Here is a 27,693-nt window from a genome sequence, read left to right on the forward strand (position 1 = left end):
AACAGGGAGAGGCCAGGGGCTGTCAGGAGCATCAGGCACTCTCGGAGCTGCATTTCTGCTCCTGGGACCACACACATGGACTTTTCTCTTTTGGGTGATTTCTTCAGGCAGGAGCACAGTTGGGTTTGGGAATCTTGGTTCTCATTAATCTTGGTTCTCATTAACATCTTGGGCAGGGAGAGGAAGGGAATGTTCCCTTAAGCTACTGCTCTGTGGTAGCTCCATTGGGGACCTGCCCAAGTCCCCCAGGACAGAGGGACAGCTTGGTGGATGTGTCTGGAGCAGGGTGGAGTTGCCTATGGCTGCTCCAACTTGCTTTAAAACCTGTGCTGAAAATGACTTCAGGGATGGTGGGAAGAAATTACCATGTGTCTTCTGATACAAATAGGAGCCCCAGTTGCTGCAGAGGGGTTTGGGAGTGTCTGTGGCTGGCATTCTCTGTAGCATCTGTTGTGTCCTTACTGTAAGGCTAACTCTGCTGTGCTGAAAGGGGAGATGACCCAGTCTGTCAGAAGGCCAGCAGTACAGGATACTGTATTTTTAAACACCAGCATTTTGGGTGGTGTCATTTCATGTCAGTGTGCCTCTTAAATTTGTGACCTTCTATGAGGGGCTATTAAAAAAAAAAAAAAAGCTAAGCTGCATTGCCTTCCCAGTGTAATAGTTTTCAATGTATAAGTGCGTATTTTATTTGCTGAAACATGGCTATGAATTCCAACTTCTTGTACATTGAAAAATCCAAAGTCCCTCATGGAAAGAGGTCACAACCTGCTTAGCCTTTGCTTCCCTGGTTACGTGTTACTGTTCCTGTCCAAAACCCAGGAACCAGGTCTCTAATCAGAAGTGGCTGTGAACTCTGGAGCAGTCCCAGAACTGCCAGCCCAGCCCTCTCCTGCCCTGGGCAGTCCCTGCTCCACCCAGCTGGGTTACTCAGTGCTGTTAATGAAGGCTGCAGTTCACCCTAAAGGCATCTCAGTCATGGGTGACCAGAGAACACAAATGGTACAGAGTGTTTTGTGGTGTATTTCTGGATGAAAGCTGCAGTGTTGGTGTGAAAACACACAGCTGATATTCAGTGTAACCCTTTGCTTCTGCCTGTGCATTGCAGAGGGACTTTTTCACTGTAACATTTGAGATGCTCCCTTGAGACTGAGGTCCTTTGCTTGCAGATATGTCCAGTTCTTTTGTTTCAATAATATGCAGGAACTTTCTGTGCTTGTCAGTGGTTGAGCCAAATACAGGGCAGTCCCTTGTTTCTTAATGAGTAGGGGATAAATACTGTCCTGCCAGCAGAGCCTTAGGGATCTGCAAAGGTGCTGCGACCAAGGTGGGTGCTGACCCTGAACAGAACCAACAGATGGGCAGTCTTTAACAGCTCTCTCCTTGCTTGCCCAGTACCTGCAAGTGACTTCCCAGCTGGGAAGCTAAAACCTGTTTGCACAGGTCTTTGTTTAGTGCTGTAGCCCTTGCAAACATGGAAGCACTTGCTGCTTGGTGTGAGGAGGAGACAGCTGTGTTGGCTTCTCCACTTGGATTGTGGTGGGGCATGAGGGAAGCGGGGGTTTCTCTTAAAACTGGGAAGTTATTTCTTCTTTTTGAAACAAAAAGCCAGATAAATGTAGTGTGTGAACCTGGTACGTAGCTTTTTGGGTCAGAAAACATGACTTGGGTACAGCTCCAGGTGAGGTGTGACATCTTCCATAGGTGCTGGTAGGAATAGCTGCAGCTTGGTGGGTTTCAGGGTATGACCCCAGGATGCCACAGTGGAAGACATGACCCTGCTGCTCCTCATCTCTCCTTGGTCTTTTGGACTGCAAAAGACCTGCTCTTGCTGCAGGTTGGGAGGCCTGGGGTGCCCCACTGCCTGTGGAGATGGTTGGGGGCAGAGAGCCCAAGGCCTTGTTCGCTGTCCTGGAAATAAGTCAACTGTATTCAGCTGGTGGAATGGAGAGGCAGTGGTCCCCCTGTCCCTCCATCTCCATCTTTGTCCCTCCAAAGCCCTCCTGCAGGGCTTTGCTGCTCTAACTACTGAACTCTGCTGGGGCCAAAAGCTGAGGATGAGTAGGGCAATAAAAAGGGGAATGTAAAGTTGAATTTCTCCACCAACCACCTTCACAACTACTCGAGGTGATCTGGGTGTCTGGAGCCAAGAAGCTGAGCTGTTGTCTGGCTGGGTTTGAGCAGGGCTGTCAGCAACTTCATTTTCTGTTGGGTTTTGTTTTCCTCTGGGTAGTGTCAAGGTGAGATGGTTTTTCTTGTTTCAAAGATCAATACTATTAAGATTTATGAAGGGAAAACAATGAGGGAATGGGTATTTATAGCCTTTCCCTCTTTAAATTAATGTAATCATTTAGCTTTGCTTTCTAGCAGTGTGGTTATGTTTAACCAGTGTAAGATGACTTGTAAAAATTTCTCCAGCACTTAAAGACATTCTTTCAGAGCAAGAGATAAAACTGCATCTTCAATGGATTCCCCATCTTGTCTAGATGGGAATGTTTTCCTGTTAACTTATAAAATTTGGGTAGGTTTCTCATCTGTGCCTCCAACCAATGCAGGTATCTTGACCTTCAATCCACAGAAAAAGCTTCTATGCAGGCCACAAGCAGCTTGGAGGTGGCCTGTGTGCTGAGGCCATGGCCATAAAGGCCAGAAACATTTTGGTTTAGAAGAAAAATAAAATCTGAAGTGGTTACTGTGAACCATAAAATCAAAAGAGATCTGTATTGTCTTCAGTAGCAATTGTAAGTGGGGATTGTTTTCACTTGGATTCCACAAATAAAACATCCTGCAGTTCATTATAATTTCAACCTTGAAGTGTTCTTCGAGCTGATGGAAATCAGAGGTCAGGATGCTTGGAATGCAGCTGTTCCAGTTCCCTTTGCTATTGAAAACTGCCTCTAACTCCTGCCATCTGTGAGACTGGGAGGCAAACACAAGCCCAATGCAGCCAAAACCTCCGAGGGGATAATGCAGCTGATGTGATTCTCCTTTGCTGCAAGATTATTGGGTTGTGTTTCATTTAAAAAACAAATGAGCTTCTCTTGATTTGGGGAGAGCGTTTCAGTGTATGCTGCTTTGTGCATGAGGAAATCAGATAATTTCTTCAGATCTTCCCATGGAAAAAAGGGGGGCATGCAGGGAGCAGGAAAGTGCCAGCAGTCTGAGCCCTGCTGACCTGGCTGGGGGCAGCTTCCACATCTGCCTGTGGCTTGGAGCCTCAGGTAATCCTAAAAAAATGACCATGGCTTGAATAGGTCCTTTAAGTCACTGGAATGATTAGAAATATCACCAGGCTACACCCAATCAGCAATAGCAACAGAACAACTGGGCACTTCACTCTAGAAGCACACTTGAGGGCAATTGTTGTGTAAATCCAAAAAGCAAATACCTGGGGAATGATCTTGGGGTGCTGAGCAGTACTGAGCAAGGTGAGCACAGCCTGGTGGTGGTTGCATGGGAGTGTTTCACACTCTTCTGTGGTTCCCTGTATTTAGTTTTTCAAGAAGCAAGTGCCTGGCTCTCTGGAAGGAGAGGCTCACAGCATCTCTAACTGGCTTGGAGGTCAGGAGGGCTCTCTGGGCTCAGGCTCTGAAAACAGCTCATCTGCCTGGGGCTACATCAGACAGCAGCAGATCATGTCATGTGGAAGATGTTAATTTGGAAACATGCTGCTTTCTAAAAATAATTCTGCAAGAAAGACTATAAGCAGACTTCCCTCTTCAAAAAAATCTATCATCCACAGCACAGTTGTGAATTCTAACAGCTTGCTTAAATAAGCCTATGATCCTATTACCTAAGAGTCTGGTGCTGCAAAGCTGGAAGCTTAGAACTTCGTATTTTCTTGTTCTTCTGCACCTTTTTGGAGCATGGCTGATGTTCACAAGCAAATGTAGCTGATGGTGCTACAGTGCCACCAGTGCCCATGTGGACTGTAGTTCCACATTACAGCACAAGCTAATTTTTAAAATATAACAGGCTGTTACCTGCAGCCACTCAGATTCATACCCTGTTGAGCTGTAGCCATCTGGATGGAGTAAGTGAACAACTGAAATGCTCAAAAGTGGTGGGATCCACTGATTCTCTGATCCATGAGGGCATTTTCCTGCAGAAATACTGGGATGCTCTCAGCTTCTTCAGTATCTTTTTTTCCCTTCAGATGCAAGAAACACTGAAACTTAGTTCAGGATCATGGTGAGCGGAGGGCAAACTGTTCTGGATGTGCCAGGTTTACTGCCCAGTCAACAGGCTGTGTTTTATGGTTGCAAAGGGTTTCAGTAGGATTAATCTACAATTCCAGTAATCAGAGCATCCCCAGTTCTTAAAGATTCCCTATCTTTTCTACTTTTTCATGTGCAATGTTTCTCAGACCAACTTATTTCTATAGCTTCCAGGGGCATTTGTGTTGGTACCATGATTCCCTTCTAGCAAAATAAGTGGTGCTGAGAGGATGGCAGGAAGGGACGGCCAGAAACAAGGTCAAGAGGGTGCTGCAGTGTCCCCTGTACATAGAGCAGCACAAACAACATTCACACTCTGTTAGTAGACAGAAGGATGAATTTAGATTGGGCTTCTTGCCTGTGAATGAACACCATGGGGAACCAGGAGACTCTACTACTGCCTTTGTGCTGCCCTCCCCTTGTTTTGCCTGGCTGTGGTGTTTGGTATCAGATTCCAATTGATTCCCCAATTACATTACAGCCCTTTGGATGTAAACAGCAGCTGGGAAACCTGAGCCATGCTGCTGGTAAAGGTGCCAGCCCAACCACTGCACCCCATCAGCTGTGCTCCCAGCAGGATGGGTGCTGGCAGGAACCCTGGGAAGCTGGTGTGCCAGGCCTGCCACCCTCCCTGGGAAGAACAGGATCCCTGGGAAGAGACAAAGATTTAACTGGAGGGCTGGACAGATAGGATTTCTCCACTGTCAGGTTGGGTGCTAGGTAAGAGCTGCTGTGTCCCCCTGGCACAGTAATGCAAGGCAGCAGGAGCTCATCAAGGACTACTCCTGGAATTGTTCTGTTCAGGCTGCTCCTCCACTCTGTTGGCATGGGCTGTATGAGGTAGGGCATAAAATTGGATGTTAGAAGAAATTATTCACTGAAAGGGGCTTACAGAAAAGCTGGGGAGGGTGATGCCTGAAGCACATTTCCATAGCTGCCATCAATTGGAATATGGTTCATTTGGTTAATTGTGCTAAAATTATGGATGTGATGGGCTGAACCAGAACTAGTTGTGTCAAATTGCCCTGCAAGACAAAAGCATCTGTCAGGTGCCCTGTTGTGAGCCCCCAGGATGCTCAGGCAGTTGCAGCTCAGGGTGGAAGGAAGGTTGTGAAGCAGCAGGTACCTGTGCTACCCTCACAGTCCCCAGGGAATCCCAATGGATTCCTGACAGGACTGTTCTCTAAGCTGGTACTAAATTTGTTAATACACTGGTAACTGCTTTGGGGAGGGAAACTGTAAAGGTCTGTCTGTATTGTTTAATGAAAGTGGTCTGTGTCTGCAGGGACCTGGACAGACTGGAGAGTTGGGCTGATCCCAAGGGGATGAGGTTCAACATTCCAAGTGCCGGGTCCTGCACTTTGGCCACAACAACCCCATGGGGAGCTCCAGGCTGGGCACAGAGTGGCAGAAAGGGACCTGGGAGTCTGGATTGACAGAAGCTGAACAGGAGCCAGCAGTGTGCCCAGGTAGCCAAGAAGGCCAATGGCATCCTGGGCTGGCTCAGGAACAGCGTGGCCAGCAGGTCCAGGGAAGGGATTCTGCCCCTGTGCTCAGCCCTGGGGAGGCCACAGCTTGAGTCCTGTGTCCAGTTCTGGGCCCCTCAGCTCAGGAAGGAGATTGAGGTGCTGGAGCAGGTCCAGAGAAGAGCAAGGAGGCTGGGAAGGGATCCAGCACAAGTCCTGTGAGGAAGGGCTGAGGGAGCTGGGGGTGTTGAGGCTGGAGAAGAGGAGGCTCAGGGGAGACCTCATCACTCTCTGAGTTCTGCTGGTATGGGTCAACATCTGCATACCAAGGGCTGGGAGAAAGGTGTGCATGGAGTGGGATGGTACAGGATGTTTGAGTTTAAAGGGCAAAACCACTTTGTTGAAAACCAAGGGCTATGGATTGGAGCAAGGATCCAAGGAGAGTGACAGCCCTGTCACCAGCTGAGCTTCCCACACCATTGTACTTCAGTGGCTTGCACAGGGATGCTGGTTTGTCATTGAGGGGTGGTAAAGGGACTGCCCTGCTAAAATATATTGGTGACATTCCAGCTCACCAAGTCTGGGAGCAGGCACCCTTTTTTATATTAATAACTATGGTACAGTTTGGGCAGGCTGACCTGGCTGTCCATGATCTGGGTGGTGATGGAGCTGTTGTGCTCACAGCTTCCTGCTCAGCCTGCAGGACCAAACCAGAGCTTTGTGCCACCACTGAGACACCAGGCAAGAGGACGATCCCTGCAGGCAATGCCCAGCAGTGTGGGGTTGCCCTGATCCTGCAGCTCCCTTCCAGGGGAATGAGAGGGCTGAGCACACTGCAGCCACACAGGAGGAACCTGGCAGACACCCTCAGCTTCTTCCAGGCACGTGGCCCTGCTGGGAGGTGAGATGGGTGTCTGGGCAGTGCTGTGCCAGGCATGAGCCCCCTCTGGCTGTGCCTGGAGCAGGGCAGTGTTCCATGTGATAAAGCTCCTGCACCCCATGAAGGGGCTCAAGATGGGGAGCCCAAGACATACCCTGCTGGACTACTCCAGGTCCATCCTAGAGGCCATCAGCCCATCACAGACCCATCTGTGCAAGCCCAGAGCAGGAATGCACAATGGCAGATGGGACCCCCAGCCAAGGACCCCTGAGCACCCTTTCCATGCCTCTTGGGATTGTCCCAGCAGAGCCTTAGCCCTGTTGCCCAGGGTGACACCCACCATGACCCATGGGGAGCAGCTCTTCAGATCACCTTTTGGTGCATGGGAAGAGCAATTTGAGATTGCACAGGATTTAATAGGATATTTGGAGGAGGATCCAAAGGTGGGACAAGAATTGTTGATTTGAGGAAGAACAGTAGTGAGGAATACAAGGCAAGGGTCAGTTGTTAGAGGTGGTTGGTAGGTGCAGCACAGTTGCTCCTGTCTGGACAGCAGCTAGAATAGAAGTTTGGCCTCAGGGGCTTTGTGGCCAGAGGCCAGGACCTGAGCAGCCTGAGTGCCTCAGGATCCACGTTGTACCAGTAATGGTGTTATACCCCTGTGTTTCACTAATGGACTTTGATCCTGCCAAGCCCCAGACAGGAGCAGGATGAGGCTACTGCTGCTGTCCACATCCATGGGGATGCTCTCCTGTGACCTGTGTGGCCAGCACATAGATGTGGGGAATGTTGGGTGCTCTGTGTACCTGCTGGGAACACATCTTCCAGCCTGGCTGGATTTGGGGATGTGCAGCAGCAGCAGTCTTGTTGCTCTTGGGCTGTTGGCTCCAGATGATGTCTTTTCCTCTAATGCATATCAGCTAGATTCTCAAACATTAGTTCTTACCATCAGCATCTAACAAACTTTATGGCTTCTTTCCATTTTATAGGAAAAAACACCACCTTGGTCCAGACACTGAAACTTGTCAACTGATGGGACAAAGACCTGAGACACTTGGCTGTACTAGGACACTAAAACATAGGGCTTAGCCAAAGAAAATTTTCCCCAACGTGGAGGCTTACATCTGTCAAACCCTCTAGCATTCTTGGGAGGCTTTTTCTATACCTCTTCTCCATTTCCAGCCTTTCACACATCATGGTATTCCTTTTGACTTCTTTTGCAAGCTAGCTCTGGCTCTGCCTTCTGCTTCCCCTTACGCTTTGGTTTGGGTTACCCAGTGTAAGCTGCTGGCTGTAGGCTGTTTCTGCATTTCTGCCTCCAGCTTCTACCTGGAGGTTTTCCTTTGGATGTTGTGACTGACCTGCTTTTTCTCTCTCTTTTACTGTATCTCTCTCTCTACCCAATCTGTCTTTTGCGTTCTCCATTCTTCCCACCTCCATTACTGCAGGTTCATCATGCCTAGTGGCATATAAAAAGACTCCACCTCCTGTCCCACCTCGGACAACATCCAAGCCGTTCATCTCTGTCACTGTGCAGAGCAGCACTGAATCAGCACAGGACACCTACCTGGACAGCCAGGACCACAAGAGTGAGGTCACCAGCCAGTCAGGACTCAGCAATTCCTCAGACAGCTTGGACAGCACCAGGACACCCAGTGTAACGAGAGGAAGCGTTGTGACTCCAGCAAGAGAGGCTCCAGAGTTACCCCAGAAAAATGCAACTTTGAAAAGTGACAAAGGGACTCTGACTAGTGAAGAGCCTAAAGTGGAGAATATTCCCAAAAGAAAGCTGTCGTCAATAGGAATACAAGTATGGAATAGTTTGTTCTCCTTTGTCTGAAGGAATGTCCTAAAACATCCATTTAGCATGTGCATTTTGTGTGACCAGATGTGCATCTGAACTCTCTTAGAATAGTGGGAGGAACTTAACTGCCTTGTCAAAATAATGTCCTATGTTCCCAGGGGTGAAATAGAGCAGAAATTTTCCATAACAGACTAGAAAGGGTTAAATTCTTTTAGTACAAAATTATAATGTTTCCTAAAGCAGTGGGACCATGTTAACTGGGTGAGTCCCTCTAAAGAAGTCTTTTGCTGCTGTTATGTCTGGCTGTGCTCTGCACTGTTTGTTACTGAACATCAAAGCTCTTCTTGTCCATCAGGGGTTTAGGGACAACTGTCTACTGAAAGGTGGGCCCTTCTACCTGACATCCATATAGTATGGACTGCTGCACTCTGGAATGGTCCAGGGAGGAGTTCCTTGCTGTCTGCTGTTGCCAGCAGGTTGCTGTTTCTCTTGCTGGATGCATTTGATTGTAGAAGTCAATGGAAATGAGCTGTTGTTTACATAGTCAAATGAGAACCAACTGAATACTGTAAATCCATGCTTTATTCAGGAAAATCTGAGTCACCTGCCATTGTACACTCTTCTTGTGGACAGATTCCCAGTTACATGTGGCTGACTGTAGTGAGCAGTTGTTCCATCTCAAAGAGCTGGTTCAGTGCTGCAGGCTCTTACCTGCGGGTAGCAACTTCTGCCACTTGGGCAAACCCATGTCAGATGCCACACACACAGGTGTGTGCACCTCAGGGACACCAGCCCTTTCCCAGGGTGCCACAGCCATGCAAATAGAGTGCTCTTAGAGCAGGACACAGCCCTGGTGCTCACCTGGGGCAGACCCAAGCAGTAGCCTTGTGCCTCTCCAGTTGCCATGTGGTGTCAGCATGCGGTGTGTGTGCAGCACTCTTGCTCTACTATAATGTGAATTCCAGCAGCAAGTTCTCGTGTCTGTTTTTGTCTGTATTTTTTTTTTTTTTTGTTCAATAAGGTTGACTGCCTTCAGCCAGTGGCAAAAGAGGAGCCTCCTCCACCAGCCACGAAATTCCAGTCCATCGGGGTACAGGTAGAGGACGAGTGGCGGTAAGTGAAAGACGCAAATTTTTGTAGTTTCCTTTCTTTTAAATTCCATTTAGACCCCGTTTGCACTTAGACCTCCTCCCCTTCCTCGTCACAACATGAGTGGTGTTGAAGGGTGGGCCATGGAGAGCTCTTCCTCCACAACACACACCTGCTGCAAAAAGCACCTTGTTCTGTAAAGAGCCAAATCGATGTGAGCTTGAAATTTAAAAAAAAGTACAAGATGTAATTAGAGATGTGCGTCAGTCCTCTCGTCTGTACAGCCTATTGCAGTAAGCAGGCAACCTTATAATCTTGTCTGTCTGAGTATGTGGTGTGTGTTTGTGTGTGAGGAGGGGTGGGCAGGGCAGGGTGAGGCTCATCTTGCAAGCATTTTGAAGAAACACCTTTCACTGTCAGTGTATGAGACCAGCCAGGTTGAGTTCTGCTATTTCATGTTTGCTTTTGCTCTCTCTAGAAACAGCCACTCTCGCAGCATGTCCTCCAAACAGGACACAGACTCTGACACACAGGAACCTAATAACTCTAGCTGTAAATCATCTGAGAGAAGCCTTGCTGAGTGCCCCCAACACAACAACTCCGTTGGTGTTGATGCCACTACCAGGCAACCAGCCAAGCCCTCACAGATAAAGAGAAACCTCTCCTATGGAGAAAACAATGACCCAGCCTTGGAGCCTTCCTCTCTCCCTCCTCCTGACCCCTGGCTTGAGACATCCTCCACCTCACCCTCAGAACCCACACAGCCAGGAGCCTGTCGCCGGGATGGGTTCTGGTTTCTGAAGCTGCTGCAGGCAGAAACGGAGCGGTTGGAAGGCTGGTGCCGCCAGATGGACCAGGAGACCAAAGAGAACAATCTCTCTGAAGAAGGTGGGTATTGTCAGCCTCTGGACACTCCCTCAAGAAAGAGTTGGAGCTGAGTATTGAATCAGCTTTCTGCAGTTCAGTTTCTGAGAACCTGCAGAGAGCCAGAACCTGGGGATCTGTATGGGATAGGGAATGTTTTTTCCTCAGAAAAAAAGGGTAAGGAAACTTCCTCTATCCACATGGGTTAGAGAGTAATACTGTGATGCAGCACATCAGGGGATGGTGCAGCTTTTGACCATTTCAAACTGCTGCAAAGTCAAACTGATTGCTTCCAGGGAGGCTGTTGGGTCTTTCTGCCTACCCCATTAGGCAGGTAGCTGAAAGTTTAGTTGGCAGTGGGGGAAGTCTTTGAGCTTGTTTGATCTGTCCAGTTGGTGGACTTGGCTTGTACAGCAAAGAGGTTTCTTCACAGGGAAAAGCTCAGCTCAGTTTTGCTAAAAATGCCAAAAGCACATGCACAGAGAGCACAAGGGCACTTGCTTTTATTTGGTTCAGTCCCAATTTGGCTTGTTCCGTTCTTTTCAAATGAGGTGGTAAAACCTGTACTTTTTGCAGTGAAAATCAGGCCTATGATGCATACAGAGTGACAAGAGTGGGGTGACCAGGCTGCAGAGGGCAGGATCTGTTTTGTCTGGTTGATTTTTTTTTTTTTTTTTTTTTTTTTTTTTTTTTTTTTTTTTTAATACCTGAGGAAGATGAAATAGCAGTGAGACTGTTCCAGCTCTCAGTCCCTGCTGGGGCCTGGGGCAGCTAATCTCTAATCCTGTTGCAGTAAGATGCTGCACTGGCTGCCAAGCTGCACAGGCAGTGCCAGGGCTTCCCCTGCCTCAGGGGGGATTCTTGATTTGCCTGTGCCAAGAATGCTCTGGCCAGAACAGAGACCAAGGAGACCAAGGCCAGTGGCATTATCTGTGACCTAGGAGCCATCTCCTAGTAGATTCTGTAACCAAGAGCTTGGTGTATAGGGTGGTAGCCCAGCCTACACTTGTCCCACCAAGATGTATAAACACTCCTAACTGGTTCAGGAGGTGCAGCAGCAGACCTGGGAGAAGGGGAATCAGCCCATCCTGGTTCATGGAGCGGTTGCAGGCTCTGTGGGTCTCTCATGTGCCTTTGGAAAGGAAAAGCTCATAGTGTTTTTCTGTTAATGAGCAGAGGAATGTTGCAATGCCCAGAGGCTTCATGGAAAACCCACTAAGAGCAGCATAAAGGCTATTAAATGTTCCAGCCTGCCAATATTTTAATCCCTTCTCGTAAATGGAGGTTGGAGACAGTTTTCCTGCCTCTTTACCTTCAGCTCTTGCATGAGTGGAAGTGGAGGTTGTGATCTGCCAGCAGATCTGCTCACTGGGAGTGTGCTGGTGATTTGTCTGGTGGGCTGAAGGCAGTTTAAGGAACTTTATTCCAACTCTGATGTGTTCTCAGTCTGAGCTGCTCTAGAAGAAGCAATACTAGATGGCAAAGACAGATGTAGATTTATAGCTTCCATGCATCTTCTTTCCCTGAGAGCAGTTAGTTCCTTAGGGATCTCTCAAACTCCTTTCTAATGAATCAAGAGTGTTTCTTTGCTTCAGAAACACTCGAGTTAATTGCTACATTTAATAGTCTGTTAACTGAGGTCTTTTTTTTTTTTTTCTCCCCCATAGTCTTAGGAAAAGTTCTGAGTGCAGTGGGCAGTGCACAGTTACTAATGTCACAAAAGTTCCAGCAATTCCACGGCCTCTGTGAACAAAACTTGGTGAGTCTGGCTCTATTTCTCCTGTTTTTTTGAGATGGGGATCTATCTGTTTCAACAGCACTATAGGAACATGTTCAGGTATGGACAGGGTACAGTCACTGTGGAAACAAAGCCAGGGCAGCCTGACCATCATGCTGTGGTGGGTGAATACTGATTTTAAAAGACAGCTGAGCAGTGGGAGGCTGATTGCCTCAACCTCTCTTCAGAACAGACACTTGGAGTTTCTTTTGGTCCTTATGTGGGCACAGGGGAATTTTCTTGAAGTGCTGATCCAGGGCGTGCTGAATACATGGAGTCTCTGTGGGTCTGAATTGTCATTAGCCATACTCCTGTGTGTCCTGGAAAACTACCTCTTACTTGTTACTTTTAAAGAGCTTTTTGAGGTGAACAGCTGAGGTTTTTTCAAAGACAGAGGAATGCTTGAAGTCTACTGTTCTTGAAGCATGTTTGCTTTCCATGTAGATTATGTGGATGCTAAAACTGTCCCAACAGGATTGTCCCTGACTGGTCACAAAGCAGTGTTTGAATCAGATCTTTTCAAATGTAACACAGTGTTTGCCCTTGCTGAGAGCTGAACAGGGATGGATAGGAATCTGTGTTTCACCTCATTTTACCATGGAATGGATTTTCCAAACTCCTCGGGGTGAATTCCCCTTTACTCACAAAAAAAAAAAAAAAAAAAAAAACCAAAAAACCCAGAAACCTGGGAAGGAGGAGGAGGGGGTGAAGTGTTGAGCATCTACTTGCTGCTCTCTGGCTGTTCACAGCTGAGATTGGCAGCAACACCACCAGCTGCCAGGCTTTCAGCAGAGCTTTGCACTGTTGTTGCTTTGTGTTGAGTTACTCAGATATGATTCCATGTTTTCCTGAGGCAATCCTGGCCTGTGATGGTAGTTCAGATATCTCAGATCTAGGAAAATTCTGTTCTTGAAAGCACTGTTTTGTGGGTAATGTAGCAAAGTAATTCCTTTCACAAAAGCTACATTGGCTTTTTTGGGTTGCTGTACACCAGCATGCAAGTTCCCCAGGTGTCAGAGCTGTGCTTTGCATTGTGTTGTGTCCATTTTCATCATTATTACCCCCTGAAAACCAGACCTCTGTGAGAAACCAGTGTTCTAGCTCTGAGTCACATGCTGGAGACCTTCAGTTGGAGGTTACTGCTGTGGGATTATCAGCAGCTGAAGAAGCTCTGGGGAGGATGGCAGAGATTGCTTTCTGCCACAGAGTGTCTTTTTTCAGGATTCTTCTTCAGGCTCCTGTAGGGGAAATTCAGTCAGGATCTCTGCCTCCCAGTCTTAGCAGAAATAGTTTTGACTGTGAACAACACCATTATTTCCCTGTGTATTACCAACTGGTGTCTCCTGTGGGTTCTTGATGTTTCAGTTGTCAGACAGGGACACTTCTAAGGGGTGAATATGCAAAGCTGTGCCGACTGTTCTGCTTGCTGGGAGGAAATACGCTTTCTGAAAGGTGGTTTGTATTTTGTTGTTGTTTTTTTTTTATGCTTCTAGAACCCTAATGCCAATCCCAGACCCACAGCCCAGGACCTAGCTGGGTTTTGGGATCTCCTGCAGTTGTCCATTGAAGACATCAGCATGAAGTTTGATGAGCTGTACCACCTGAAAGCTAATAGCTGGCAGCTGACAGAGACACCAGAGAGAAAGGTGAGTGTGGGGCAGTGAGGTCTGTTTCTCTCTGCAAGCAGCAGATCTCTTGGGCTTTTAACCTGTTGTACTTGTGCAGTGTAATCTCACAGCCTTGCAATGCACTGAGACCATTCCTCTGGAGTAACAGTGAAAACAATTTTGTATGAGTGGGAGAAGTCTTAGGGTGGAGAAAGACCAGAGCAGTGGTGTACACTGAAAGCAGTGATACAGGGGCCTCTAGTGTTACAAGCACTGTATGGGTAGGTTTTAATTGTGCTTGGTGTCTATAAAAAAAAAAACCCTACTGGAACCTTTTGAAACTGCAGCAGAGGCTGTGGGCCTGGGCCAGGCTGCCTGACGTGAGGGTAGGATGGCTCTGAGCAGAGTGGAACATTAAAATCTTGCAGTTCCAGAGCCAGGTTCAGTCTTTCGTGCTGCCTGTGCTGTGCTCTGACTGACAGATGGGCCAGACATAGTCTGCAAACTCTTTAGTCTACTTCACAGAATGCCTCTGTGCCATGAGGTGCAAAATGGCACGTTTCTAGAAATTGGGGCAGCTGATTCTTGTTTGAAGTCTTGCTCAAGAACTGCTCCTGCTTCCTCCCCCTGCCACCCAACCTCTGCGCTGGGAGAGGCCTCCCCACCGCTGTCAGAGCGCGAGCTGCCGCGTCTGCATTTTTATTTTATGTTTGGGTTTTTTTCCTTACTGTCTCCCTAAAGGAAGAGAAGAAACCACCCCCTCCAGTGCCAAAGAAGCCGGCCAAGTCCAAATCCCAGCTGAACCGGGACAAAGGCTCAGACTCAGACAAGCAGCGGCAGGAGGCCCGCAAGCGCCTGATGGCGGCCAAGCGCGCGGCCTCGGTCCGGCAGAACTCGGCCACCGAGAGCGCAGACAGCATCGAGATCTACGTCCCCGAGGCACAGACCCGCCTGTGAGCAGCAGCAGGAACAGGGGGGGTTTTATAAAGTCATTAAAAAGGCAAAAAAAAAAAAAAAAAAAGAAAAAAAAAAAAGGTTCTCTCTAAACTAGTGTGATTTATTCAGTCCAGAGACAATTGAGCCGTCCTTGAAAAGGGCTCCTGAGTTGGCTTTTTTCTCTCAGCTTTGAGTAATGAAGATTTAAAAAAAAAAAAACAAAAAAAACCCCCAAACACAACAAAACAGAAAAATACCCCTCATTTTCTCACTGGCGGTGGTGTTGCTGAATGGACTGAACAAACTCCTGGAAACTCCAGCCCCTCAACTTGGAACTTCAGTCTTTTTACTTGTTCTGTCTAATGAGAATTATTAGCTTGTTTACAAGAAAAGAACAAGAAAACACGAAGCCTTGAGCACTTGCCATGCTGTGTTCTTCTTCCTCCTCGGGTTCTGTTCTTCCTTTTCATCCTTTTTTTCTTTTTCCTCCTTCTGTTCCCTTTACCCCACCTTCTGCATGGCTTCATTTACTGTGTTAGAAATAACATCTCTTCCACAGAGCTCCCGAAGAGAACACCCATTCAGTGTGTACGACTGTTGCACTCTGCTAGCAAGCAGCCTTTCTTGGGTTTTTTTCTTTTGTTTTGCTTTTGATGGGGATTGGGGTGGGAGGGGGAGGATGGGTGGGCAGGGGCAGTGCGTTTGTATTCCTCTGTTCTATTGAAGGGAGAGGAGAGCAGGGTCTGTGGAATGTAATGCAGAGTTGTTGAAATGCAGCCCTGAAGCAAATGTGCAATAAACTGGCAGAGGGGAAGGGTCAGTGCTTGCCTGGCTGATCCCCAGAGGGCAGAACCCTACTCCGGGTGCAGGAGAAGCTGAAGGACCACAGGATAAAAAAAAAAAAAAAAAAAAAAAAAACAAAACAAAACAAAACTACAGGCACAATCCACTTATTCTTTACTTTGATTTTTTTTTCCTCTTCCCTTTGCAAAATGATTTTCCTTGAATTGATAAATTTCCTTGTTGAGAAAGAAGCTGCTACATTAGGGGACCTGTTTCAAGCGGGCTGGGGAAGGGGAGGGTTGGGGAGAGGATATTTCAGGGTGGGAGGAATAGGTTTTGTACAAAGAGGAAGGCACAGGTAGCTGGTGGTAGGCTGCCTGCCTGTGTACATATGCACATATACACTTAGTAGTACCTGTACATTGAATTCATACACACGTATACATGCCCATATGCACAGTGCAGATGGTGTACTAAAGGCACCTGGGTGAGAATGGGCAGATGTATAGCATATATTTTTACATGTACTATATCTAGATGTGTGTAAAAGTGTGTGTAAAAATATATACCCTGTGTGTAATCAGATGACTATTTTTTCCTTTTCTCCCTGCTCTCTGGGTAGAGGAAGATAAGCTAAATATTTTTTAGCCCATTTTCCCCTTTGTAGGTTTCCTTCCCAGTCTGGCTTCTTGAAGCCAGAACTGCCACCACTCAATTATTTGCCACCCTCTTCAAAATAAGCATTTGGCCTCAGCCTCAGTGATCTTGGTGGGGATTTTTTTTTTTTCCTTCATTTGCTTGAATAAGTTGGGAGGTTGTTTGCTACTTTCATGGGGGTGGGGGAAGAATCCCAAAGAAGTTTCAATGAGGGTGTTGGTGATCCAGAAAGCAAAAAATAAATAAAAATTAAATCCTGAGTGATGTCTGAGTGAGCATTCTATACTGTCCAGCGTTGTCCATGCAGAGGTGCTCTGAGATTTCTGCCCACCAAAACAGTCACCTGTGGAATTAAGTTTCCCGCCAAAGCTTGCCCATGAAGTAACTCAAATTCAGCACTGGTCTTAAATCTTGGTGGGGACAGAGACTGGCTTGTTGGTTTGCACTGTCATATGTTTGGGGGACGTTTTGAAGATGCAGTTTTAGGGACCTCTAGCACTGAAATTGAATGCCAGGGAAAAGGGGCGGTTAGGTTGTTTATTTTTGGGGTTTTTTTGTTTTTTTTTTTTTTAATTTACTCATCTAGGAGTGGCTGAGGCTGGTGCTGCAGCAGTCTGTGTCTGAGCTGGGAACTGCTCTCCCTCAGTCCCCTGGCCTCCCGTGTGCTCAGTTGGGCCCTCAGGGTGTGCAGAGTCCCTGAGGTGAGGGCGTGTTCCAACCTTGACTCATTTTATTTCTGCTACCTTAGAGGAGAAGACCTTACAGCAGCAGAGATAATAAATAAAAAATAAATAAAATTAAATGTAAATTTAAAAATTAAATGCAGTCTGAGTTTATAGCTGCCCGCGGCCTCTCCCCGTTTATTCCCTGGGCACTCTTGGCTCTGCTGCTGCCACCAAGATGGCCGCCCAGGGGTGGGCGGGGTTTCCTCTCCCTCCATCCTCATAGGCTGTTAGTCTAGGAAGCCACGCCCCATCTGGTGATGTGTTGTGCCGTGATTGGCTGGCAGCAGTCCCACCTCCTCCATTGTTCACCTGGAAGTGCTGCAGGCCCTGTGGGTTTGTGCTTAGCGGCTTCATAAATGGCTTTAATGTACACGCATATACATTTTATATATATATATTTATACAAATATTTTACCAGCTTGATAAATATACAGCTATTAAAAGATACACACATGTATGCAAAAGTAGAGTTGTTACATATCTGAAAAATATGCATTTGTAGCTGCGTCAGGGGAGGCTCAGGCTGGATGTTAGGGAATGTTCTCACTGAGGGGGTTGTAAGGTGTTGGAATGGCCCAGGGCAGGGGTGGAGTCACCATCCTGGGAGGTGTTTAAAGGCACTGGGACCTGGTCCTTAGGGACATGGGTTAGCAGGTAGCTAACGGTGTTGGTCAGAGGTTGGACTGGATGAGCTTGGAGGTCTCTGCCAACCTAAACATTCTGTGATTCTGTGATTTATATAAATAATCCTATAGATAATTTTATTGTATATTAAAGCGGATATTTTCTATCTGAGCACCTCTGGGGCCAAAAAGATGCGGGCAGCCAATCACGGGGCTGCTTGGGAGCACGTTGGCATGATGGCTCCCATGAGATGCGCGCCAGCCAATCACAGGGCTGCATGACGTTTAACAAAATGGCCGCTCCCTGCCGCAAAATGACGGCCGACAGAAAATGGCCGCCCCCAGTGCAGGGAGCGGGTGGCCCTTGGCGGCAGCAGCTTCCGGGTAACGCGTCAGCCAATCACAGCGCACTGCGTCACTGCCGGGCGATGGCCGCTGAGGCTGCTGGGAGCGTTAACCGGGCCCCGGACGGGAGGAACCACCGGGACCGGCACCGCCGGCAACGGGTCCTGTTAACCCATCCCGGCGAGCGGGGCCGGGACACCGGTACCGCCCTGGGGAGGCCGTGCTGAGGGCCCCGAGCTCTCCCTCAGCGCTGGGCCCGGGACGGCAGGAGCGCGGGCTCCGTGCTAAGCTCGGTGCTGGCAGGGCGGGCTCCGAGCCCCGCGCCTCAGGCTCTTGCGGTTCTTCTCGGGTGGGAGCAGCCGAGGTGTGGGCTGAGCCTGACCCGCGACCCGGGCAGCCCTCCCGGTACCACGCTGGGTCTCGGCAGGAGGTTTGTGTCCCGGCTGTGCTGCCCGCAGGACTCCCGGGACACCGGCTCAAGCGCCCTTGGCTCACACGCAGCATCCCGGGCAGCACCGTGCAGCCAGGCTGATGCCTGCTCTGAGAAGCCAGGGCTGCGTCTCCCTGCCCGAGCCAGGAGAGAGGAGCACAGCAGGAAGCAGGAGGGGGCAGTTTGTGCTGGTGCTGACCCAACATGTCCCGCGTGAGCCTTTTGGCACACAACTTTACCTCAGTGTTAGGCAGCACGCCCTGCACTGCCTCCCCGCCTCAGCCGTGGGCAATGAAGGTGCCAGCGAGGGTCCCCCGAAGCCTGACCCCCCCATGAGGGTGTTTTTGGGGCAGTGTGGGCTGCGGCATGAGTATAAAAGCGTGATGTTAGCGAGGCTCCTCTGCAGAGCACAGAGGGAAGAGGAGGGAGCTGCAGAGCTGAGGGTGGTCCAGGGGCAAAACCCTTCCAGCTGCTGCCGGGACTGCTGCTCAGAGCTGTGGTGAAGGGGAGGGACCGAGGCTTTTACCCTTCCAGCTCCATCTTCCTGTGCCCAGCACCTGGGCCCCGCTCAGGGCTGTCCCCTCCCCATGGCAGTGGGTGCAGGTCCCTGAGGCTCTGCCTGACCTGTTTGGGGGTCAGGGTACACGAACCTCCGTGCACCTCAGCAGCCCTGAGATGCTGCCTGCGCAGGCAAAGCAGGGGAGCACTGGTTGGGTTTTACACAGCCCCCCTGGTGCCGGGCAGCCCAGGCTGAGTCCTGTCCTCACATCCCCTTGGCCCACGTTCTCCACAACCAGCAGAAAGCACCAGCAGCTCACACAGGGTGTGTGACATCAAAAAAACATCAAAGCTGTTGAGGGGCTTCTCTGGAGCTATGGGGGTGAGGCCTGGCTGAGGACCTGGTGCCTCCATCCTCCCACAGCCCCTGCCCAGTGCCAGGGACAGGGCTGCAAAGGGCTTGAGCTGGTGCCAGCCCCTGCTGTGGTGAGGTGCAGGTGCCCCTCTCAGGGGAATCAGCCTGGCACAGGGTGAGTGCCAGCCCCTGGCAGATGAGCTGCCAGCCCGCACACCTCTGGTGCCTGTCCCCGGGCAGCCCCGGAGCCGCCGTGCCCGAGCTGCCGGCACCCAGCCCAGCGGGGCTGCAGCCTTTGGGTGCCTTCCCTTCTGCTTGTGGTGGAGCAAGGCTGGGGCTGCTGATCCGGGAGAAGCTCAGCAAGAGCCCTGCCCATCTCCAAGGGTTATAAAGAAGGGAATTTTGCAGGAGTCCCACCATAATTGCTGCTTTTTCCCTTTGTCAAGGGAGCAGCCCTGATGATGTCCACTTTTCCAGTGCTGGTCAGAGGAGGACGGACACAAATGCATCATCCCTCTGCTGCTGCCAAATGCTCTCTGGCTCCCAGACACCAGGATCAAACGCTGTGGGAAGCACATAGCTGCTGTCAGACCAAAGGATGGTGAGGTAGGTGCCGGTCGGTGCCAGGCACGGGTCCATTTTTTCCACGGGGGGGGGTTGGGAGGGGGAGGGAGAACTGGTGTGAGGGAGGAGCAAGTAAGCCACCCACAGCTTATATTTAAAAAAAAAAAAGCAAAACAAACACAACAACAAGAATCCCACAAAACTAAAAAACCTTTTATTTGACAACAGAAGAACAACCAAAAAGATATTTACAGTAGTTTTTTGCTCTGTAAATTTAAGTCCAATAATCCCTGCCCTCCCCACGCTTTCTGGTCCATCCCCAGGGCAGCAACACTGGTCCTTGGCACAGGCACAGCTCCAGCATTCCTGCCCGTGGGGGAAGAAACCACTTTGGTTTGTGCGGGGCAAAATAAGGGAAGTAGACTAAAGAGCCTCACCCTCCCCCAGGGGAGGAAACAAAACTGCAAAGGGGTGATGGGGAAGGGCTACCTAGAAATAAGGGAGGGAGTCCTAAAATTCAGGGCTTTTTCCAGAAAGGAGGCAGAGGGCAAAGGCTGGACATAAAATGGAGCTGGGAGAGATGAGGAGGGCAGTGGGCACAGCCACATGGTGAGCATTCACCTCCACACAGCTGGGTAGGCTGGGGGCTGGAGCCATCCCTGGTGCTGTGTGTGGGCACCCAGCCACCAGGACACCTTCTGCCACCCCTTCCTGCAGCCCCCAGGAGCACTCAGGAACTCCCCTCCCCTGTCACCTTCTCTCTGAAGAAGAAAGGCAGGGGAACAGACATCCACCAGTCCCCAAAATCAGTGCTTGTCCCTTCCGGGCCCCACCATCCCACAGCACTGCTCCCCCAGCACCAGTGGCTCCAACCACTGCAGGGAACCAGAGCCTGTGGACGTTATTATCTCTAGTCATGCAACTTAATAATCAGGCTAATTACCTAGGATTAGTGTTTCTCAGGATAGATAACATAGGTGGGTATGTATCACTAGTTAACTGACAGGCTACAGTGGCACAGCAGACACCTCAGCCCTGGTGATGTCCCACCAGGACCTGCTCCCCAGGCCAGGCTGGGGGACAGCCAGCTCCCAGCAGAGACCAGCTTGTCACTAGAGGTCACCAGCACCACGCAGAGCCACGCTCAGCCTCGGAGAGAAGCAGGGAGGGGACAGGGAGCACCAGGACTGTCCCTGGCCTTCGCAGGGCAGTTCATCAGCGCTTGGCTGATGGGACAACTCTGCTCCCATGGGCTGCAGGCTGCGAGCACTGAGCTTGCAGAATACACATGCCCATGCCTGCAACATGCCTCTTTCCAAATGTTTAAAAAAAAAAAAAACATAAAATAAAATAAAATTAAAAAATAAAGAAGTTGGGTACTAAAGTTCACAGTCTCAGCGTTGCATCCGCCCCCAGGTTGCTGCCAGCATCTTGCAGGTTCTGCAACACGCTCTCTGTTCCAGGACACAATGTGCACACATTCAGCAGGAACTCAAGAGAAACACAAGAAAGTTGTGGAAATGCTTATAGAAGAAAAAAAAAATTAAAAATCATATAATAATTCACAATTAAAGGAAAAATGTTTCAACAACAACAACAAAAAAAAATCGCTAAACAGCACCATAGAGATTTCTACTGGCAGCATCCATAACACCCTAAGGCAGAAGAAAAAGGTCCCATGTTTTCTGTGTGAAAAAATGCCACAGACCTCAGGTTTCCAGTTCATGTCCTTTGCCCTTCCCTGGGCACGGCAGGGCTCCTGGCCAGCACAAGGTACCAGGAAGGCCCTCCACCAGCAAAAGGGGGGGGAAAAAATAAACACAAAAGGGTGGGGGCACAGAGATCAGAAATTTGTGAGAAAAAAGCTTTTCATCCACAGACACCAACGTTAAAAAAAAACAAAAATTCTCTTTCTCTCCCTGAAGAACTGATGTTCACTGGACGCTCGTTTACAGGTGAGAGAAAAAGAAGTCAGCAGGTTTTCCAAGGGGTGCTGCACAGACCTGTCAGGCAGGGCATGAAGGGGTTGGTAAAGCTGCAAATGTCTTTTCACAGCAGCCCCGTCCTCACGCACGCTTCTCAGCAGGAAAGGCAGCGGGCCTGGGGGCACCTCCTCAGCAAGAGGATGGTGGGATGGGACAGTTCTTCCACTCCCCCTTGGCTTGCAGTGCCCTGGGACCCCCGGGAGGCAGGAGCCTGCTTCTGAGATGAGCTGGTCAGGGGCTGCAGGCAGAGGGGTGGCAGGAAGCTGGGAGGGCCAGGCACCCCTCAAAGAAGGTCCCCCCGTGGGACACGGCCCAGGGGGTTATTTGGAGGCTCCCAGGTGCTCAGTCTGGGGCGAGAGGGGCAGCTGCCCACCCTGTCGCTGTGACTCCAGCTCAGCTGCCTTCTGCAGGGCCACCTCCACCAGCAGCTGGAAGCTGCTGAAGTCATCGCCAAAGAGCTCGGGGGGTGTGGGGGGCGGCGTGTTGAAGAGTCCACTGGTGGGGCTGGCTGCCTCAGCCCGGGCCAGCACTGTCATGGTGCTGCCAGGGGCACCCAGTGGTGCCCTGGGGGCAGGGTCCAGCTCTGCTCGTGGCAGGCCGGGGGGCTTCTCCCACTCGGGGCTGCGGGCGCTCACCACCGTCAGGTTGCTGCCCAGCGCCTGGGCTGGGTGGCACAGTACCTGTGGGCACACGGACATGGACAGCACCTTGGAGGCCCCCGTGGGAGGTACCACCAGCACCCCAGAGCTGGCAGCAGCCCCCCGGGGCAGGGCCACATCTCCAGTTTTGCCCCCGCGGCGGGAGATGGTGAATTGGTTGGGGTCCTTCCCATCCTTGCGCAGCATGTCGGGCAGCAGCCGCCTCCTGGCATTGATGAACCAGTTGCAGATCTGGAGGGAGGGAGGAAAGAAAGGCAAAGTGTTGTCGGGGAGCTGTGGTGGGGCTGCACCCCAATGCCAAGCCAGCAGAAGCCCCCGCAGACCCAGCTCTGGAAAGGCAGAGCTGCTCCTGTCAGGGGCTGCCTGGGCACCCAAGCACCCAGCACTGGCTGCTTCCTGCCTGGCACCTCCTGCCCCAGCAGCCTCTTCCTCCCTGCAGCCCTTTCCTCCCTGCAGCCCTGGTCCAGCTGCCTGCAGACACATTCCCACCCAGCCCTGCCAGCCCACCCTGGCCCCCACTGCTGGCACCTGCACACGCCAGCACACTGAGCACACCTGGGCAGTTTTTGGGAGAGCATGGCATGGAGCCACTGGAGCCACAGTGGCTCTCCAGCAGAGCTGCCTGCTCCCCAGGGAAGGACAAGCTTCACGCTGTACCCTACTGCAGCCCTGAAGTCCCAGCAAGTGACCATGCACAGCCCCACACAGGCAAAGCAGGGTGCAGCTCCCAAGGACCCTTCTGAGAGCTCCTGCTGTCCCCCCAACCAGAGCCTGCTGGTTCTTGCAGAACCAGCTCAGAGCCCAATGGTCTCGAGCACATCCCGGGTCTTCTGGGGAGCTGTTCCCTTCTCCAGGAGACCCACCTTGGAGCTTGGCATGCCCAGCCACGCTTCCCATGCTACCACCAGTGCCACCATGGACAGGAGCACTGAGGGCAGATGGCAGGACAGAATGTTTAGGGAAAACCCTAAGAGCCACCAGCTTGCAGAGCTGCAACCCCCAACCCCTAGCAAGGCAGCAGGGATGGCAGCAGGTATCTCCACCTTCTCTTGCCCCCTGACACCAAGGTGACAGCTAACTAAAGGCTCTTCCAAACATCTGCACACCAAAGAGGCAGAGCTCTGCAGCTGCACCTCTGGAAACACCAGAAACACAGCAGCCATGTATTCACTCTCAGCCATGTATTATGCCAGCATATTCATAACATACAAAATGTTACATTAAAATAACTGCTTTCTTCCTACAAAACAATTAGACAAAAATAAATCAGTGGGGGGAAAAAAATGACTGATCTTTCCCAAATAAAAAGCTACATAAACTATTTCCCCCAGGGAGAGAGAACTTACCACAGCTTCGATCACAGCAAGATCTCAGCTCTCTTTAAGACAGTATTTGGCATTTATCACCCTCAAATACAACAGTCTAACCCCCTTTTTCCTTCAAAACACTCTCCCTTAGCTGGGTCTCCTTAATATGCTCTTGTGATCTCATGGCCATGAACTGCTAAGTCCAGAAGGCTGGACTGACAACAAAAAGCCCAGCAAACACCGCAGCACTGAGAAGATCCCCAAAACCCTGCTGGTTCCCCTCTGCCACCTTCCTTCAAGCATTCAACTCCCTCTGGAGAGCACGGCAGTGATGGGCACTCGCACACCGGTGACACCACAGGACATCAACGCAGCTCCACCAGCAGGGGGGTGTTGGGAAATGCCTCGTGTCTAAAGCTAGCTGCCTTTTTTTTTTTTTTTTTTTTTTTTTTTTTAAACACCACCACCGATTGGTATCAGCACACACGCTCACTTTGGGCAGCATCTATCCCCACCACTGCCATGAGCGTGGCATCCCCTCTGCAGGGAAGGAAGGCTCAGCCCAGCAGGAGGGCACAGGCTTGGGAACCTGCTCTTGTTGTTCAGGAAGCCTCACCAGGAGCAGGCAACGCTTTCTTGCCTCCCAACTTTCTGCAAAGGAGACACATGGCTTCCAGACTCCCTGGAAACTCAGGGTTCCTGCACTCCTGCTCCCTGGCTCCAGCTCTGCTCCTTGGACAGGGCAGGGGGATGCTCAAATAAAGAGGCCGGGGGTGTTTGGCCAGCGGCTGGGGCAGAGCCCTGCACTGGGGAGATTCCTGGAAGTGTCAGATCAGCACAGATGTGTCCAACCTCACCATAGGGTGTGCACCACCCAACAAGCTTCCGCTCATCAGATGGAGCAGCCCCCATGGCATCAGACCAACAGAAATCCCAGTTACAGCCCTCAGCTGGCCCTGGGAAACACCACTGGGGGTGTGGGAGCAGCCCCCACACCAGGCACACGCTGTCTGTGGGGGCTCCAGTGGGGCAGCAGCAGCCACTGCCTGGCAAGGCTACACCTTGACACCAGCCCATGTGCCTGCCAACACCCTCCTCAGCCCCAAAGAGTTCGTGACACCGAGAGCCAGGCACCTGCCACCCCCCTGCCAACCCTGGTCCAGGACAAGTCCAGATCCCCACAGCCCCAAACCTATCCCTGCTCCCCCCAGCACTCTGACCACCAGCTTCCCCTTGGAGTGGCCACCCAGACAGATCTGTTGTTGCACTGCCAGCATTTAAAGAAATACATTCAAATGAAAAAGAAAGCCTGCCTTGACAGCCAACAAACAGAAAAGCCTCTGCCCACACACCGGTGTCTGGGTCATGGCCAGGGCTGCACTGAGACGGAGGGAAAGGAGGCAGAGGTGCAGGGAAGTCTCAAGGGAGCTGAGCCACACACCCACTGGCCCTTGCCTGTCCCCTTAGGGGCAGAAGAGAGCTGTTTCTCACCCTGCTGTGCCTCCAGAGCCAGAGAACCAAGAGAAGCCCCCTGTTTATCTCCCACCCTGCCAGGCTGGGGGTGGGGGCTGCTGGCCTTTGCATGGGTCAAAGGGAGAGGCAGCTCAGGCAGGGTGAAAGTCAAACCTAGCAGGAAAAGCACTGCTGACCCCCACCACCACCCAGGGCTCCAGCACCCATCCCCACACCACAAGGAGAACAACAGCCACATCCAGGAACAGGCCAGACTTCTGCCTAGGTACCTTGCACTGGGCTGGACTCCTGTTAACATAACTGGTGTAATTGGGGCCAGGTGCGTGAGCCAGTACTTAGTGCTGATGATTGCCCACCTGGAGTCAAAACCCAGCCCAGCCAGAGTGTTTTTTTATATCCCAGGACAGTTGCCCCCTGCCCAGCTCTGTGTGCAGGAAGGGTGGCCCTGGCCCCTTTGCTGGGGGTACCCAGGAGAACAAGATAAAGTGACAGCCCCTGAAACCCTGCTACCTGTGGCAGCTTTTACTGATGACAGGCTACTGCTTACTTTGTCCCCATCTGAGTTCCTCCACCTTCTGGCCTGCCAAAAAGCTCTGTTCCTGCACTGCCACTGAACAGGTCCCCAGGGCACAGATTTCTGCCAAAAAGGGGCTGCCCACACCCACAGTTCCCTCCCTGCCTCCTTGCTGCCCATCAGAGGCAGGTGGTCCCAGCATGCCAAGACCTTTAGGCTCTTCAGTGAGGTTCTCCCGGTCTGGCCCATCCCAAACTCCATGGCAGAGGACCCAGTGGTGTGCCCGGAGCACTGGGGGCTGGCTCCTACCTGCAGCACCGAGAGGCTGGTCTGCCCCGAGAGGCTGAGCTTCTCCTGCTCCGAGGGGTAGGCATTGAAGCGGTGCTCGTACAGCCAGTCCCGGAGGATCTTCACAGACTCCTTGGGGAGATTGCCCCTTCTCTTCCTCTTGCTGGCCTGCGAGGGGTCCGGGGACGTGGCGCTGTCGTCCTCCCCGAGGTCACTATCCGACATGGTGGAGCTGCCTGCTGAGCTCTCCTGGTTAAAGCCTGGCAAGGTGGAAACCAAGGAGCATCAGGTGGGGAGCAGGGGGCGGGGGGAACCCCTTAGACGTAGGGGGTGTCTCCCCTCTTCCTCGGCCCGACGGAGAGGTGAGGGATCCAGAGGCAGAGCCCCCCCCCGGGGGGGAGAAGCTATAGGGAGACAACAGCCTCTGCCCACCCCTCCCCGGCCCTTCGGTTTGCCTGGCCGGAGCCCCTCGGGGATCTGCGGGGAGCCCACCGCACTCAGGCGGGGTTCGAGGGGAGCCACTCGCAAAGGGTACCAAGAAACCCAATATTTGGGGGTGGGAAAAGTAAAAGGAAAAAAAAAAATCTCAGCAAGAGAAAGAGGCCGGGGCTGGAAAGTCGGAGTTGCTTCGGGGCGCAGGAACCACGCGGGGTCATTGTGCGGCGGGGATGGAGGCGGGGGCGGTGGGGGCGACTTCCCCGCGCCGCTGTCAGGGGCCGGGGGCTCGGATCGGGGATTCGGACCGGGCCTCTCCGCCCCCCTCCCCAGCCCCTCCGGCAGCAACAGGTAGCGCGGCGCCGGGGCCCCTCCTGCCGCGGACACAAAGAGGGGGAAGCGGCGATCCCGCCCCCCCCGCCCGCTGCCCGGGGAGGCGAGGGAGAAATAAAGGGAAGCTGGAAACTCGCCCGCGGCCCCGCACCCCGCACACGGCCCAAACCGGCCCCAAAACAGCCCCGAACAAACAAAACACCATCAGCCAACTTAGCAACGAGGCGGAAAGGGAGCAACCCCCCCCCGAACCCGCCCGCCCGCGACTCCCACAAACTTTCCCCGCCGGGGGCGGCCCCGGCCCGGCCCGCACAAAGGCGGTGGGGCCGCGCTCCGCTCCGCGCTCCCGGCTCGGCCCGGCCCGTCCGCCCGGCCGGGACTCCATGTTTGCCGCCCGCCCCGGCGCCGCTTACCCCCGGTCCGCCGCCGCCGCCTCGGCCCTTGCATGGGCCGCCTCGGGGCCGCGCCGCCGCTGGAGCCGGGGGTGCGGCGGGACCCTCCCGCGGCGGCGGGGCGGGCGGCCGAGGCGCAGCGAAAAGTTTTGGGTGGGCGGCGGTGACAGATGCCGAGACAGAGTTCCCTTTGTTCCCGAGGAGGCAGGAACTCGGCCGGGCCCCCCGCCCCCGGCCCCGGCCCGCCCGCCCCCGGCTGTCACCGCCGCGGCACCGGGCAGCGAGCACCCGAGCCCCCGCCCCGCCGAGCCCCGGGCCGGTACCTGGCGGTGGCGGCAACCCCGTCCGGAGCGGGGACGAGCTCTGCCTCAGCTCCCGGACACGGTGCTAGGCGGGAGGGAGCCCGGGGGGCTGCGCCGGGATGCAGAAATGCCGGGTAACCCCCCGCGTGGGGCTGCACCCACACAGGGACACACCGGGGACACCCGAACATGAGCAGCCGGAGAGGGACAGCCGAATGGGGACACCTCTACAGGTGATGAGAGACAGCACAGGGACACCCATTCAGGGACACCCAAACAGGGACACCCAGACAGACACCCATGCAGGGACACCTGAATGGGGACACCTGAACAGGGGCAACCACCAGGGATACCCATGCAGACACACCCATCCAGGGGCACCCCC

The 27,693-nt window shown here is 52.1% G+C and overlaps 2 protein-coding genes and 1 long non-coding RNA gene across 10 annotated transcripts in view; 2 read left to right on the top strand and 1 right to left on the bottom strand.

Moving 5' to 3' along the window:
• The window catches only part of DLGAP4 (DLG associated protein 4), a 97,430-nt gene extending 81,090 nt beyond the window's left edge, over positions 1-16,340 (top strand). For 6 of the 7 annotated variants that reach the window (XM_071759707.1, XM_071759708.1, XM_071759709.1 and 3 more), the window contains 6 exons: positions 8,012-8,373; positions 9,389-9,480; positions 9,935-10,344; positions 11,988-12,079; positions 13,591-13,743; positions 14,446-16,340. In XM_071759707.1, coding sequence (XP_071615808.1) covers positions 8,012-8,373; positions 9,389-9,480; positions 9,935-10,344; positions 11,988-12,079; positions 13,591-13,743; positions 14,446-14,661 — 1,325 coding nt within the window. In that variant the 3' untranslated portion in view covers positions 14,662-16,340. Of the gene's footprint in view, positions 1-7,552; positions 8,374-9,388; positions 9,481-9,934; positions 10,345-11,987; positions 12,080-13,590; positions 13,744-14,445 lie in introns of all 7 variants that reach the window. The other variant, XM_071759713.1, reaches the window with a different exon arrangement.
• A 2,710-nt stretch (positions 16,341-19,050) lies between these two features.
• LOC139803497 (uncharacterized) lies at positions 19,051-21,525 on the top strand. The gene is made up of 2 exons (XR_011729023.1): positions 19,051-19,662; positions 20,674-21,525. It is a non-coding gene; the product is annotated as an uncharacterized lncRNA (long non-coding RNA).
• On the bottom strand, positions 19,811-27,592 carry TGIF2 (TGFB induced factor homeobox 2). 2 transcript variants are annotated; one of them, XM_071759715.1, is made up of 3 exons: positions 27,028-27,592; positions 25,868-26,106; positions 19,811-22,495 (listed from the first exon to the last, which is right to left on the bottom strand). In XM_071759715.1, the coding sequence occupies exons 1-3, from the start codon at positions 27,059-27,061 to the stop codon at positions 21,926-21,928; spliced, it is 843 nt and encodes a 280-aa protein (XP_071615816.1). In that variant the 5' UTR covers positions 27,062-27,592; the 3' UTR covers positions 19,811-21,925. The 2 variants fall into 2 exon arrangements, with proteins under 2 accessions (XP_071615816.1, XP_071615817.1); XM_071759716.1 differs by lacking the exon at positions 27,028-27,592 and adding an exon at positions 26,892-27,017.
• Between the last annotated feature and the right edge of the window lie 101 nt (positions 27,593-27,693).

This window comes from Heliangelus exortis, chromosome 16 (assembly GCF_036169615.1).
Source record: "Heliangelus exortis chromosome 16, bHelExo1.hap1, whole genome shotgun sequence".
NCBI lineage: Eukaryota > Metazoa > Chordata > Aves > Apodiformes > Trochilidae > Heliangelus > Heliangelus exortis.